At 53.8% G+C, this 15,573-nt stretch overlaps 3 protein-coding genes across 3 annotated transcripts; 2 read left to right on the top strand and 1 right to left on the bottom strand.

The window, feature by feature from the left end:
* Window positions 1–494: 494 nt before the first annotated feature.
* AYO21_07495 (hypothetical protein) lies at window positions 495–2,351 on the bottom strand (the record flags this gene model as incomplete). Its single annotated transcript, XM_022657450.1, has 1 exon — window positions 495–2,351. One exon carries the CDS (start codon window positions 2,349–2,351, stop codon window positions 495–497), a length of 1,857 nt encoding a protein of 618 aa, XP_022510221.1.
* A 2,308-nt stretch (window positions 2,352–4,659) lies between these two features.
* AYO21_07496 (hypothetical protein) lies at window positions 4,660–6,788 on the top strand (the record flags this gene model as incomplete). The annotated part of the gene is made up of 7 exons (XM_022657451.1): window positions 4,660–5,009; window positions 5,078–5,196; window positions 5,371–5,548; window positions 5,595–5,876; window positions 5,978–6,169; window positions 6,261–6,422; window positions 6,602–6,788. 7 exons carry the CDS (start codon window positions 4,660–4,662, stop codon window positions 6,786–6,788), a joined length of 1,470 nt encoding a protein of 489 aa, XP_022510222.1.
* A 3,894-nt stretch (window positions 6,789–10,682) lies between these two features.
* Window positions 10,683–11,279, top strand: AYO21_07497 (hypothetical protein; the record flags this gene model as incomplete). Its single annotated transcript, XM_022657452.1, has 1 exon — window positions 10,683–11,279. The coding sequence occupies one exon, from the start codon at window positions 10,683–10,685 to the stop codon at window positions 11,277–11,279; it is 597 nt and encodes a 198-aa protein (XP_022510223.1).
* Between the last annotated feature and the right edge of the window lie 4,294 nt (window positions 11,280–15,573).

Genomic DNA, 15,573 nt, shown 5'->3' on the forward strand with positions numbered 1-15,573 from the left:
GCAGGCACTCTCACGTCGTCAGTTCCGAGCTGAGCAAGCTTTTTCGTTTATGCGAGCTTTTCCAGTCCGCCAGCCGGCGCGGACTCCGCATTGACCGAATGTCAATAGAAGTAATGTTTTCTATATGCCTTGCTGTGCCAGCAGCGGGTAGGTAGACAATCATATCGAAACAGAAAGAAATACGAACAAAATAGACAGACCGTCTGCGCAAGATAAGGCTAGGCCGGCGACAATAAGAAACACATCCCCTTTTATATCCTCTTTCTCATGAAGAACTTTCATCAAGTCGACATCATCCCAGTCCCCCCCTCTTGCACGCGCCTGCCTCGTCTTCTTCTGATGAAGTCACCATTTCGCACGTTTCCATTTCGGCAACCACTCCTGCACGTGCCAGCGCTCGGCGGTTTCGGGTCCAAGCTCTGTCGAATGCGTTTGTTAGACTTGTCCACATACTTATCCAAGTGTCCGGTGAGCAAGCACTTACCACGGGAAAGCTAACTCGAATAATCTTCGGCCTGCGCCCATGCCTCCATGCTTGTCCAGTAGGGATGGCATGCCGGGATCGGGTGGTTCGGGATGGCAGGTTCGAAGGGGTTGTCGGTGGTTACCGTGGATCCAAGGTTAGCGTCAGGTCGTGAGGCCAGGATAAGAGCTGAGGGGGTGATCACGGTCGGGGCTGGTACTGGAGTCGAGCGCATCATGGGAGTTGAGGCGACTATTGAGGTCGAGGGCGCTACCATGGTCGACGGAGTCCACCCTTGAAATGGCCAAGCGCTGTCCAAGTGCCCAGCAACAGTAGCAGCAGCAGCAGTCGGGTAATATGTCATCGGTCCTGTATTCGGCCTCGAAGCGACGAGGTTTGGTGGCTGGATTGGACTCGTCTGGGCAGTGTTTCCATGGACAGGTCTCGCGACGTAGGCGTCATCGTCATACTCTTCTTCCAGGTACAAGGGAATGTAGCCTTCATTCTCTGCCGTCGTGACTCCTGGAGGCGCGTGTTGCTGCTGGTTTGGAAAAGCCTGTGCCGAGATTGGATGATGTTGCTGATGAGGTGGGAAGGCCTCCATCGAGATCGACTCAATGTATTGCGGCTGAGGCTGAAACCCCTGTATCGAGACCGACTGGTTCTGCTGTTGAGGCTGAAACCCCTGTATCGACATTGAATGGCATTGCCGGTGGATTGGAAAGGGGACCAAGGTGCTCGGTGCCGTGCTGTCGGTCGTGTTGCAGAAGGGTTCGCACTGGTGGTAGATGTCACGCTGTCCGTGGGTCCCGTAGGGAGGATAGCCCGTGTTGACCATGCCGCTGTAGTCGGTCTGCACTGGCATCGTTCCCGGAGTGGGTTGATTTTGCACGTAAAGCAGCGGTGATGCTTTAAACGGGAAAGTCGGTGTTTGGAATGCCGAAGACGAATTGGGTTGTTGAAACGATGAAGCAGGTTGCTGTAAAGAAGAAGCGGACTGTTGAAGTGACGAAGCCGGCTGTTGAAATGACGAATTGGGTTGTTGAAACCATCTAGACGGCTGTTGGAAAGACGGTGCGGGCTGCCGGAAAGAAGAAACAGGCTGTTGATACGACGAGCAGGGTGCTACAAACGAATGAGCTGGAGTTGACACGAAGCCGCTCGTTATACCGCCAGGGGGGTCGGCGTAGTAGCCATACCCACGCGGGTGTGCTGGAGCACCCGCCAGCTCACCGTATGCAGCGCCGTTGTTGTAGACGCCGTTCATGAGAGGAACCTGTCCCACCGGTGTGAAGGCGGCGCCAGGAAGCACGTTCTGCGACGTGGGCTTCGGGGACAGCGTCCACTCCAACAGAGTCCTCTTGGCCGTCGCCGGAGTAGTTCTCTTCTTGCCCTTGTGAGTGACGTAGAAACAGTGCTCCGGCTTTTCGCAATTATTGCATGGTTCCGCGTGATTGCACTTTTTCGCGATTTTTTTCTTCCTGCAGGCTTCGCACGCGCGACGGCGGTAGGACTGTGGACGTGATGGTTTGATTTTGATCACCGACCTGTCTGACTCTTGGCTTAGTGACATCGGACGCGTGGTTTCTTTCTCGGACTTGTCGTCTTCAACCTCGACGTCTTCGTGGGGCTTGACCTCTCCCACGCGGAGCTTGGGTGTGTCTGAATCACCTCTGCCAATGGCGTTTGCTGCCACGCCGTGTGCCTCCTCCAACCCCAACAACCTCGAGCGCACCAACGCGCCCCTTCTCCTTGTCTTCAGCTTTGCGGCCTCAGCACGCATCTCGGTTCCATAACCCGTGATGTCTCGCTGCCGCTTCGGCGTCGTCGCATTGGCCGGTGGTTCGGTCTCATCAGGTAGCGCAGTCGTGTCATCGGGGGGCGGCATCCACCAAGCAAAGGTATTGTCCGGGCCCTCGCATGTCTTTTTCAACCGTGTGCACCTGGTGCACGGAAACCCTCCATCACAGCTTGCCTTTGCGTAAAAGCAGCCGTCACATGTGTTCCGAGCGTTGCCTCTCCGTTCGAATGTATGGCAGGTGCATGCGAGGTTGAATTGTTTGCACCTGTGGCACGGATATCCGCCCTCGCACCTTGATTTTGTCATTTTGCAGGTGACACATGGCTTCCAGTCCGTGGCAACGTCCACGGAGTTTGTGCCGCTGCATCCCGGCTCGGTGCTAGGCCCAGGTGCTGGGTGGTCCGCCAATTTACCGGGGAACGTTCTAGGTAGCGTGGGGTCTTACAATCATTTGTTAGTCCATTTTCGTGTATAGACCTCCAAAGGGGGAAGAGTCAAAAAGGACGTACCTGTGACAGGCGACTCTTGGAAGGAAGATGCGCCAATCATGGTGTCCATCCAATCGGCTGAGCAGCGTCGGAAACCGGAGGGAGCGCCGCTGTCAACGCTTGAGGAAGGAAAGCGTCGAAGCTATGAAAGGATAGTCAGGGTGCGGGCCGAGGCAAAGTTCACGCGGCGAGAGGCACAAGGCGAGGAGTGTAGGCACGGATCTGCGGGTAGTGCAAATTTTGCGGATGAAGTGACGGCTGAGCAAGAGCGTCTACTCAGGCTGATGGACAGGACTAATAAACCACTTGATGTCAGTCGAAAAGGGAAAACACTTTCCCCCTCCCCCCTTCACCACCCTCCCCGCCACCCCGGTCATGGTGTGCGGATATCTCCTTCTCTGGCCGACTGGAGAGGCTGGTGGTTGCCATCGAGTGCTCGCAATTGGAACAGAACAGATCAAAAACTTGGTTTCGCCGACGTTGGACTCTTCGGATTGGTTGTGACGTGGTGGTGTGGTATACTAGGCAGGGGAGGAGTGTTTTGTGCTGCAGGATCCACTCGGGGGGCCTGACAACCTCTAGGTTGACCATCGAGCATTGAGGCTGTAAGCAACATAAGGATCATGACCTCAAACGCCGTCACAAGCCATTGAGGTGACGAGTTTTGTTGCAGAGTGGAGAGCAGAGGTGTCTTGGCCTCATCAGCCTCATCAGCTCTACTTGTGATTGGGTGGACAAAGGACCTTGTGACTGACCATTTTAGCCTCCGTTGCTGTGAGTTGTCAGGTTCTGATTGGCAGAACCGCCATTCTTCCCTGGTGCTAGAGAAGATGCCATTCAGTCTCGCACAGCACAGCACATCCGAAAGCCGGTGAGTTCGTAACAATAAATGTGGCGCTGGTAGTCGCTGAGACCCAAGGAAAGCTCCTTCCCCACCCGGAAGACAGGCAGGGTGGACTTTCCGTGCGGCAGAAACGGGTGAGGAAAAGTCAAACCGAAGTGGGAAGTTGAGCCTAACGGGGAAGGAAACAGGCGCAACGGGGCGCAATGGGGCGCTCAATAGTGTTAGAATATGACACTTGCTAGCGCAGAGCTTGGACCAATTCTCGCCTGATTTCATGGAGGATCCCGAGGGAGATTTCGCATGCACTGGTCTGGAAGGGATTAGTGAGGCCGCACTGAGACTGCCAAGTCTGACCTCTGTGAGATCCCAATCGCTTCATTTGGAAATATCGTCTGCCCTCGCCCAATGATGGCGATTGTCGAAAGGGTCAGGCTTTACAAGGTCTTAAGTACGTCCATCAGAGTTTCTGGCTTGGATTTGGGTGGCATGTAGCCAATATCTCCGTTGATAGGAGACGTTCATCCACCAATCTGGCATGGAGCCCGTTGTCGTTGTGGGGGCTACGAGTATGCTACCCCATCGTGCCTCATGTCACCGCCGTTCCTGGTGTGTTGTTGTTTCTCTGCCAGGCTTCTCCTCCACCGTCCTGATTTTTTACTTTTGAACTTAACCTTTCCTCCTTTATTCTCGCTAGTCTCTTTTCTTTCTTTCCTAGTCTCTACACTTTGTTGCGGCCCCAAGCCTCCGCGGCTGTCTGGAGATTGGCCTGTTCGTTGCCTTCTCTTGGCCGGGTGAAAGCGGATCTACCCGGCTCGACAATGACGCAACCTCCACCACCTCCCTTCGCATGGCTGCTCCCTTCCCCTTCAATATCGCGACTACCACTACAGGCAAGGCAAGCAGTGCGCAGAAAAGAAACGAACTACAAAGCAAGAAGAGGAAATGCCTCCCACACTCCGAAGAAACATCAGCGAAGAGATCCGCGATGCCGGCGGACGGTGGCAGTGGATGAAAAAAATTCCGCATCTGCGTGCCGTAGATGTGGCCGAGCCAGCTGCCGTGGATGAAGGTGCGCATCGTCTACGCCATCATCATACTCGGATTGGAGACGCTCCTGTCGCTGTGCGTGCCGTACGTGCAGGGCGCCTTTGCCCAGAGCGTCGTGCAGGCGTATACGGCCCAACACCTCGGCCCCGTGTGGAAGCCGCTGGCGCTGGTCGTGGTTGTCCAGTTCGCCAACTCGAGTAGCGGACTGTTGGCCGTGCGCGCGTTGTTGTGGGCCAAGTTCAAGCTCGGCCGCAAAGCCAAAGTGTGCAAGCTCGTCTACGAGCATCTCATGAAACACGAGGTCGCCTTCCATAACTCGACGGACCCGACTGACATCAGCACACGGTCATTGAAAAAAGCAACCAGGTCTGTCCGTCGCTCGACTATCTCGTATTCTGCACCGTACCCGAGGTGCTGCGGCTCTTCGACGCCAGTGCGACCGTCTTGTCGCTGTACGGGCCGCAAGTCTCGTTCGTGCTGGGCGCGGTCTCGGCCGTCGACCTACTCCTCGTGCTCTGGGTTAACCGTACCCGGACGGTGACCGTCGACCGAGGTATGAAGGCCCGCTTCGAGACGAATCGCCTATGCCAGGGTGGCTATCGAGGCTGGTCCACCGTGGCCATGTACAATCAGATCTACCGCGAGACCGAGGCGTACGGAGAGAGCCTCGGCGCGCAGACCTAGGAGTCGTGGCAGAACACACTCACGGATCTCGTCGTCGGCTTAGGCTCGAATCTCTTGCCGTCGTTTGGCGCCTTCGCAGCCACCACCCTCGTCATCGTGCGTGGCCTGCAGACTGGAGACCACACGGTCGCGCCCGTCGTGGCGTTCGGCGGGTACATGGCTCTGGCTAAGGCCCCGATGTGGCACCTCACGCGGATCCGCGAGCATATCACGGAAGATCTGTACAACCGCCGACCACCTCCGCCGACTGCTCGAGATTGTGCCCAGGAGGAAGTACGGGCCCAAGAACCTTAACCTTGACGTGGGTGGCGGCACCATCGAATTCAAAAACGTCACCTTTGGCTATCCCTCCGCGGCCAATGGCCCGGGCAATAAAGCGATCCTCAAAGACCTTTCTCTCGTCGTCGACAGCGGCCAGACAACCGCCCACGTCGGTCCGTCAGGCTGCGGCAAGTCGACCATTATCAACCTCGTGAAGTGGTCGTACGATCCCGACAAGGGCACCCTCCACATCGACGGCCAGGACATCAAGGAGCTGCAAAAGGGGGAGTGAGTGACACTCTTTGCATTCTTACTCTTACTTCTCCTTGCACTTGGATTCCCTCGCACACATTTCATGATGTTACTGACATATCGAACCCACCATACAGGCTGTCCAAGCACATCTCCGTCATGGCTCAGACGCGGTACCTCTTCAACCACACTTTCTCGCACAATATCAAGTACGGCCGGCCCGATGCCACGGAGACAGAGCTACACGATGCTGCAGACCGCGCCGGCATTCACGACACGGTCAACACTCTCCCGGAAACGTACGAGGGTATCGTCGGCGAGGGTGGCGGGTGGGTTTCTGCCTTCTCGCATGATTGAGGTGGTGGACCGTGACCGTCTTGACATCATATTGTCGTCGAGTTGTTACTGACTCTGCACCAGCTACCTCTCCGGCGGCGAAAAACAACGAGTTGCGCTGGCCCGGACACTTCTCCACGATGCGCCCGTCCTCATCTTCGACGAGGCCACCAGTGCATTGGACGCCGACACGGAAGCTCACGTCAAGGAGAGCATCAAGAGCAACAAGACGACCGTTGCCATCGCGTACGTAACCGTTCGACTTACTTCTTTCTTCTTTCTTCTCCCCTCCGGGTGTCGTTGGAAGTGTCAGTCAATCAACCGATTTCTTTTACCTTCTGACCCTACCTCCGCCTCTGCCTCTACTCTCCACCTCCGTCTCCCTCTCTGACTTGGACTCTACCTCTGACTCTGGTCTGACACAGACACCGCCTCTCAACCATCATGGGCGCCGACACGATCGTCGTGATGAAAACAGGTGAGGACGGGTGCGGCGAGGTTGCCGAGAAGGGAACACATCGCCAGCTCATCCAGCGTAATGCCATTTACGCGGGATTGTGGAGGAATCAGACTGGGGAGGACAAGGCGGACATGGCCAAAGGCGGGAAGTGAGATGTTCATCGCTTCGTTATCTTTCAGGGACAGACGGTCGTTATGCCGGTAATGACAAAGAACATGATGACTATAACGACGACGACGATGATGAGAAGGAGGGTGAAGATCAAGACAAGGGACTTCCGATCCCCTGCGCGTAGTCTTTATGCACTATGTCTAGGTAGCTTTCCTCTGTCACTGGATTAGGGACTTGACGATATGTAAATGAAAGGAAAAAGGGAGAGAGAGGAAAGGGAAAAAGAAAACAAATGGGGAACTTCGGCTTCTGGATTGTTTTGAAATGATACGACACCGCCGGTATAGGTCGGCTGGATCGAGTACATCGACTTCGTGATGAAATATGAACAAGAAGGATAGTAATTCTTGAGGTAGCAAGTAGTTGGTTGAGCACTTGTCGTTGTCTGCAACATGCTAATCTCCAATGATGTAGGCAGAGAAGGAGAAGTGGCGGAAGACGGGGCCTCGCCCCCATGTCCACGTCCACATCAATGTCAGTGTCAGTGTCAACTGCTCGCTCTGTCGCTGGCTCATGGATGCCGGACGTGGGTCTTTCCGCAATTTGCATTCGTGGTTGCCTTTGTGTGTATTCCACAAGTCCGGCGAAGCGGGGATTGATCCTCCCCGTTTCGCGCGATTCCTGCGTGGTGGGTGATACTTGTTGCTCGGCTCCGCAGTGGCCGTGTCGGTCTTTATTATCTTTCGGAAGGCCAAGAGCATTGAGAAAGACTCTGGAAGAAGTAAAAGATGAGGCGGTATTGGACGAGACCGTAGACATAAGAAAGATGAGGTCCTATATCAAAGTTGGTGCTCGCCAACGTTGATAGAATGTCTGCGTGTAGCGTGGAGAGCCACTGTCATTACTTGAGACATTCAGAGGCCGAAAAAATCGACAACCTTGGGACAGTCGAGCATCTCGCCTGTAGCGCGTCTGCTACTTCTTGGGACAGGGATGGCGCGCATGTGCCTTTCTTGAGGTCGACATGAGGACCACGATGGTGGTTCAAAAGTGTTGTAAGGCCCCGGATATGTGCTTGCAATGTGGCGTTATCATCTCAGCTGATTCACTAGCGGAGCCGTCCGTGTTCTCATACTCGGACACGCTCGTCCTCCAGCCAGCAGCGGAGCGAGCATCCAAGTCAAAGGGGTTATCAGTAACGACTTCCGACGAGACGACGGAGCAGTCAGCCCTGATATATGTCAAGAAGCACGACATCAATGCCATCGCCCACTACCTAAAGGGTAGCTGGCAGACCGTGATTGGCTAGGGCGTGACATAATGTCTAAACAGAGCCGGACATTATTCGCAGGATCTCGTGGTGGGCACGAGGGTGGAGAAAATACCGAGCTGAGGAATCTAGCGCTCATGTAGGAGAGCGAGCGAGAAGTCGAGGAGGAAGGGTCGTGTAAAGACACAACGGACTCGCAAGTGGAAGGCACTACCGAAGCTGGGAGACTTTGGAACCGTGCCCGGGCGTGAGCACGCCCAGATAGAAGGGCCTTGCTTGTTTGGGCTGGAGGATCTTGTGACTGACACTACTCTCGACCAGCTTCCTCAGTAGGAGTAGGACGAAGAGGACGACAGTGTGATTTAACCCATCGTACAAAGTGGACGGTTGAGGCATCGTCAGACCCTTTGCAGAAAAAACATTTTGTCTTTGCGGAGTCGTTTGGCGTGCGTGATTGAGGTTGAGTGATCGGCACCTTTCCTCAAGTCAGCCTGAGGCTCAATCCTGCGTGTGTGTCACAGAACTTCGAGGTCACAGACGGGGTTCATCTCACTGCTTCTCCTTGTCTGGACTCGAATTATCGTCCGAAGGAAGGGCGGTTGCAACTCCTCCAACATCGTCAAGTGAGGAAGATGGGGATGGAGTGGAACGGACCAGAAGTTCGACAGCTCACAATGCCCAAGCAGAAAGGCAGAAGATCATGGTCTTGCGGAACACGGCACTCTTGACTGATGCGAAACGACTTGATCATGGTACAGTGGAGGCTAGCGCAGGGCAGTAATGCTGGACTGAGGAGTATATCCCGCACGTCTTCACTGTCATAGTCAGAGTCGACACAGCACCTGCTATTCGGGTGCCGGAGAGTGCGAGCAGTCGAGAACACGGCATAACAATGACCCAAGGACAGTCCCCAACAGCTCCGCTCCGTCTGCAACAACTTCAGGAAGATAAAGGGGAAAGGTAGACGTCAGGGCAGAAAGACAGCAAAGGCATGGATTCCAGGCTACGGCGGTAACGAAACAGACGGAGAAGGACTGTCATATGCAGCAGTCGAGGTGGTGAGAAGTGACCTTGGCACACGTAGTCATGAGCTAGGCCTGATTTGGTAAGAGCACAATGTTTAACTGCAACACTAACTCCTTCTAATTAGGACTAGCTAAATTAGTCTCACGTGGGCCACTCGAGCAATTCGCTTGGCACTCCGCTTAGTCATTCAGACCTTGGCAGCCAGTTGGCTCACCGCAGTCATCGTCCCGTACGAGTTTCGTGGTTCCACTGATAATGCATCGCTGACAGCCAGTATTTGGCTTGTAGTGTCATCACCAAGCTCTCGCAATCTCCGCACCTAATCAGCCCCGCCGCAAACACACAGCCTATTGTGCGTCCTTCGTCGCGCGGCTCCGTCCATCCTGCAGCCTGCTCTTTATCGCTTTCGCTCTCCTGCGATCCCTCGACCTGTTCTCCGTTTCCTTCTCCCCTGCGGCCTCCTGCGACGCCCTGTATGATTCTCGCCTCTGCGATGCAATCCTTTCCATGAGCGTGTTGACGGAGACGCACCTTCATTTCGGTTGAAAATAAACCTTTTCAGGATCATTCTCAGTGGAGTGTTGCCTTCGCTATGATGTCTCCTTGCGGTGGTCAAAGCGCTGTGGCTATAGATCAAAGACATGAGTCTGCGCAATTGGACTGGGAATACATTGAAAATGAGGATGATAATATGCTCGTGAAATTGGAATACCCACGGCTGAAACGGGAGTTTCTTGAGTATCTGGGGAGTCATACTGATGATATTGAGAAGATCGTGGGCCAGCATGTCCGTTCGTCGCCCGGTCAACATTGTACAGTTGCACCGCCATCGGACTGGCTTTGTGGAAGCTTCAACGCTTGCCTTCCGATTCACGTCAGCGGGCCGAGGCTGCAGCGACTTCTGATCAAGTGTCCTCTTCCCCATCGGCTCGGAGGGGTGACAGATCCACGGTTGTTAGACGAAAAGGTTCGCTCCGAGGCTGCTTCCTTTGCGTGGATCTCCCAGAATTGCCCTCGAGTCCCATCCCAAGGCTATGGGGATTTGGTCTTCCCAATGGCTTGGCTGTAGGTGTTTCAGTGTTCGATCCTAAGTCAAGACTCACTCATAATATAGTTTACCTCCGTCTCCCAACTTCCCTGGTATTTGCGTGCCTTTGAATATATCAAAAGAGGTTTAGCATGGATCCTGCGAAAGCCTTTTCATCGGCCGTTTGTTCCGCGTCGACGTCCCGCATCTCTCAAGTCCGGCTACCTCCTGATGGATTTCATCGACAAGAACCAAGGCACAATGTTGTCCAACAGGTGGCCACTCCGTGCAGATGCCAGTGGTCAGAAACAGAATCTCTACAGAGATCTTTCCAGGCTCATGCTCAATTTGGCCCATCCATTACGCAAAATAGGCTCTTTCACGGTCGATAATGATGGTGAAGTGCGTCTAAGTCAACGTCCCTTGACCCTGCAACTCGCTGTCTTGGAGAATCAAGGCATTCTCACTGAAATCTCACCAAGTACATGTTATTCGCGGTCCGACCCTTATTTCCATGACCTCTTACGCTGCCATGACCTGAAATTGCAACATCAACCAAACTCAGTCCGGTCAAAACGTGATGCAGAAGGGCAAATGGCTGTTCTAACAATCATGCGGGGACTGACGGCGGCGTTTACGCAGCGTGATCTTCAACATGGGCCTTTCATATTTCGATTGACGGATCTCCACCCGAGTAATATCTTCGCGGACGAACAGTGTAACATCAAGGCAGTTGTTGATCTTGAATGGAGCTGCTCCTTGCCAATCGAAACGCAACACCCACCGTTCTGGCTAAGCGGACACGAACTCGATGAGATGGAGGGAGAGAATGTTGCAGACTTTGATCGCACATGCAACGAATTTCTCGACATATTTGAACAAGAGGACAGATTTGGGGAACGCGACTCTACACTGGAGCCTGGCTTTTGTACCACAGTAATGAGAGCTGCTCTGGAGAAGAAGATGCATTGGTATTGGAGCAGCTTGAACGAGCCAAGAGGCATGTACAATCTGTTCATGGACAACATACAACCAATGTTCGCCCCCTCACATTCAGAAAGGGGGCAAGCAACCCGATTTCAGCAAACCATCGCGCCATACTGGTCCACTGCTTCTTCCGCCTTTATCGAGGACAAGGTCCGCGATCTGAAAGACTATCGAGAGCGAGTGCGGGCAAAGAAGCAGGAGTATTCTGGGCTGTGCCCGTGACTTTCAAATAATTCATTTACTGTCTTTCGCCCTCTGCTTCGTTTGGAGGTTTCTTGACTGATCGGAAGGAATCAGAGAAGTTGAGAACGACATTGCTTCTTTGTCTGAGAGTGGTACACGACGGGCGTCCCACCGGATCTGGGTCGGCTTCCGGCGCTTTCAAGAGTCATGCCAGAGGGCGTAGCTTGAACATTGAACTGGACGCAGTCTTCAAGAACACATCGTTCCCGGTTAGTCTTCTTTACAACAGCGTCTTACTATCGTCAGCATTGGTTTGGGCCTTGCTCGCTATCCTTGCCAGTGAGGCAGCGGATCCATCACTTGTGTCTACCCTCTATCACCTCGGTAGCCACTATCTTCAGCGCTTCTGTTCTGGCAGAGCATCGCACCCAAGCCGATTCTCTGCGCAAGATCATTTGTCATCTGTTTCCAGATACACGACAGAGTCTGTCCTTTGACCACAAGGGAAACGGACCTTAACGCTGGTTCCACAAGGCGCCAACTCTTCTTCAATAGCGGACGCCATCTTCATGATCGAGGCCTCTATAAAAGACAAGAACGGTCCTTTCGTTGGGGATCTCGACGTGACTTTGCAATCTCACCTGGTTCATAGCATGAATGTGTACTCATGGACCTCTCTGAGTGCGTGCAACTATCTGCGGTTCTGATTCTTGCTGGAGCGACAACACGCTCTACCCTGACCCAACCACCTACATCGAGCCTCCTGCAGTTGCCAACGGTGCATTTTGTAACAGATTCGGAAGCCCACCGGACATCTACGGCCTAAAGGTACCGGCTGACCAGCCATATATTGTTCTTCACTGGGAATCGGAGTGGGGTGACAGGCCGATCTTGCTGGACATCGATGAAGGACTCGGTATAGCTCTCAATAAGGACTTTTCCTGCAAGAGAGCCTGGCGATACCTGAACACCCTTGGCCGAGCCTTAGAGTCTGAGAAGACGATGAAATAGGAGGAACCCAACAGCTTGTTGGCAGCCGCGTCTCCATTCAATTATTATCCGCCAGATCAGCTAACCTTCCACGGAGGCTCACCACGCACCAGAGCGTATGCATTAGATGGAGGTCAAATTTGAGAAGACTTACTCTGATTTGACGCGCCGGGTATCATCGGAGCAGGGGGCCGACGTCCAAAAACACTCCGAGATTGCGAGAGATAAGAGCAAGGGACAAGGCTCTACAAGAGATCGCGAAAGATCAAGCAAAAAGGATGGATGCCAAAGGCGGAGCCGAAAGAGGCAGACTATCGACAGCTTGGGCAACACTCCAAGGTTGGCGTCTAATGCAGGCGATCAAAGTCTTCCACGAGGTATTGAGCGACTGTTGTAGGGTGTCAAGCCTTCAACGTACCTCGCACCACTCGAGGAGCTCTGCACCGTGAATAAACGCAGAAAGCCTTTATGGAACTGGACCACTAAGCTGGAGACCACGAAGGCGAAGCCCGGGACAGTGCCGAGGAAAACAACGATAACCACGACGGATCCCATCTCAGGCACTCTCTGATAGCTTGGGAGTTTCGGAATGGATTGCTGCAGCTCACTGGCGCTTTGCGTGTCGAGCGAGCATGAAAAAAATGCCGTTGCTGCCAAAGTCACGATTCGTTCGGACCAAGGACGGACAGGCGGCAATACAAGGTGCAGGATGGCCAGTCCGCCCAGGTCGAGCACGTTTTCGAATAGGTCGTCCAATACCTCGCCCAAAGCAAGAAGAAAAGGGGGAAAGAAGAAGAGAGATGAGGAGAGATGGAGGGCAAGTCTCTGCTTCAAATAAGTACGGTGCGACGAGTGTTCTGCGACTCGTCCGCGAGAGTATGGAGATTGATGAAGGTTGTCATGGCCTTGACGAGATCCAAACCGGCTTCAATGCTGGAGGCTTCCGTTTCCAGGACCGCGATGTTTGGCTTCGAGCGCCAGCGTTCGTACATCGTGGCACCACGTACATGCTGGAAGTCTCATGCAGCAGCGGCTATTGGGGATCGATGACTTCGCATGCTGCTGCTTGAGAGATCGAGCTTGTCGCCCAGGCGCAATGACACTGCAGAGAGGAATGGCTTGAGTCAGAGAATGGAGACTGGAGATTAAGTGGATGGGTGCCGCGACATGAAGAGTAAACATGGCAAAATAGAGCGATCCAGCAGATTTCACAAGGCCATTGAATGAAGATAAAGGACCAATCCCGTTCCATGAATTGCTAAATCTCGGCGGCAGATGACCCAGTGCTGCATTCGAATCCAATGTTGCTACTCATTGCCCAATGCCAGGTGACCGTAAGATAACTTCCCATTCCTGCTCGCGCGGCATTGTGTCGTGTCATTATCGTCGGACTCGGACTGAACCTGTCGAGGGCTCGACTCGCGCTGAAAAGATAACGCGTTAGTCACGAGACGACAGTATGGATCCTGCAGGCCGTCTTCCCGTTTGGATATGGAGCAACTGTTCTAATGGCCATTAAAACTCACAGAAAGCTTGCAAGAATGCCATGCAAGATCTGGGAAATCATCCTCACTCGCCGGCGACGCTCCGCCTGAGACTGTCACGCCCAACCACGCGGCGGGAGAGCCGGAAACCACTCCAAACCCACGCCGAGTTGTGGTTGTAATCGACTAGCAGTCAGACTGTCCACCACCGCCGTAGCAATCAGTTGAGAAACTCGACAGAAATCAATGTTGGAACAAGCACGAATAGCGTCCGCCGCTTCATTCGAGAGACTCTGCTGGATGAGGTGCTTAAAGTCGTACGAACCCACGCTAATCATGTATGGTATATGTCGGGCTGACAACCGTGGCCTGCGAGCATCTTGCACATCCTCAGAAGGCGACATCGACACTTTCATCCTCTTCCAGCTTCGGTCTTTGGCGTCCGTTAGCTCCAACGCCACGAAAGATCACCATCAAGGTGGGATCCTGCCTCTAAAACAGCGGGCGTCTTGCGCAATGATGATTCGACATATATCGAGGGTCGGGACCACCTAGTCAACGCGACAGCCTCTCGGGTGCCGCCATGCAGAGGAGGGGAGAGCCCCCACGGAGACACTCGCAGTCGACGGCCCCCGAGGACCCGGTCAGCATCGTCGCAGCCATCAAGGACACCTTTCGCGGTTGGTTTGGTTGCTTCTGATTCATTGGCAGCTTCCTTCGAGGATGGTTTTGTAGGCTCTGGAAAAAATCCGTCATCGGGTTTTTTACGAAGGTTTGGTCGTTGCCGATACAGTTCCTTGTGCACGGAGGGTTGAATTGCTTAATAGTCGTTACCATCTCTTCTCCGGACAAGGACAAGAAAGAGTTTTCAAGAATCTGCAACTGCCTCAGCCAGGGCATGCCGTCAGCTGGGTTCGATTCCGTGCTTCGGACCAGCCACCGCATCGTGCGTAATGGCGGAAGCCGTCGTCTTGGGGTCTTTTCCAACCCGAGTATCAAAGCATGCATCTTGCCCGATGTTAGGCGGCCGGACCCCCTTTTCATCACCCATGAAGCCGCGTTGAAGACCCAACCCATCGTGGCTATCGTCACAAACAATCTTTCGGCGCGGAGAGTTTGACCTGGAGGCACGCCATTGCCTTCAGGATCGTCAGCTGATTGCCGCTCGTCACATCCATCGATGCAGGAATCATATATTGCAGGCATCTTTAAAGCATGTATCGCACTGTGCTCTCAAATTGTTGAATTTCAAGTACGAAGGAGTATCTCAACAGGCCACTTGGTTGGTTGACAGCGAGGTCATGGCGCAGGTAGTGACCGACCCTGACGCGTCGCTTGCCCCACGTGACTGTAGGAAGGCGCACGATATCTTCCAGCAGGGCGCTGACAAGCCGAGCATGTGAATGCCTCCGTGATATACATTGCAGACCTAACACTGTTGCCATGTGTCAGAGAATCGAGGAAGATTTCGAGTGCATGTGGGAACAATAGGACGAGAAACAGCTCTCGAAGTAGGTCAAATTAGTCTACGGCGAGGTGAACGCAGGTCAAGGACTCTGAGGCTGCAGGGCCATTGGCAACTCGAATTCGGGACTCTGTACCACTCCACTCGGCCGAGCGCTTTACGTCAAACATGAGCCAGACGTGTGTTCAATTTTGTCCACCAGTAAGGAGAAAGGCGGCAGCGCCCACTTCATGAGAGTGTATGCAAGGGGGCCTTTGCGTGACTTAGTCGACTCATTGAACACTGGCTCATGACCGGCTCCCAAAGGATCTCCTCTCACTTCATCCGTTGGATCCCCTTCGAAGTTACCTCTTTGGGTATAATTGTGACTCGGCAGAAAGAGTTTTGATTCCTC

Source organism: Fonsecaea monophora, assembly GCF_001642475.1.
Source record: "Fonsecaea monophora strain CBS 269.37 chromosome Unknown Scaff58, whole genome shotgun sequence".
Taxonomy (NCBI): domain Eukaryota; kingdom Fungi; phylum Ascomycota; class Eurotiomycetes; order Chaetothyriales; family Herpotrichiellaceae; genus Fonsecaea; species Fonsecaea monophora.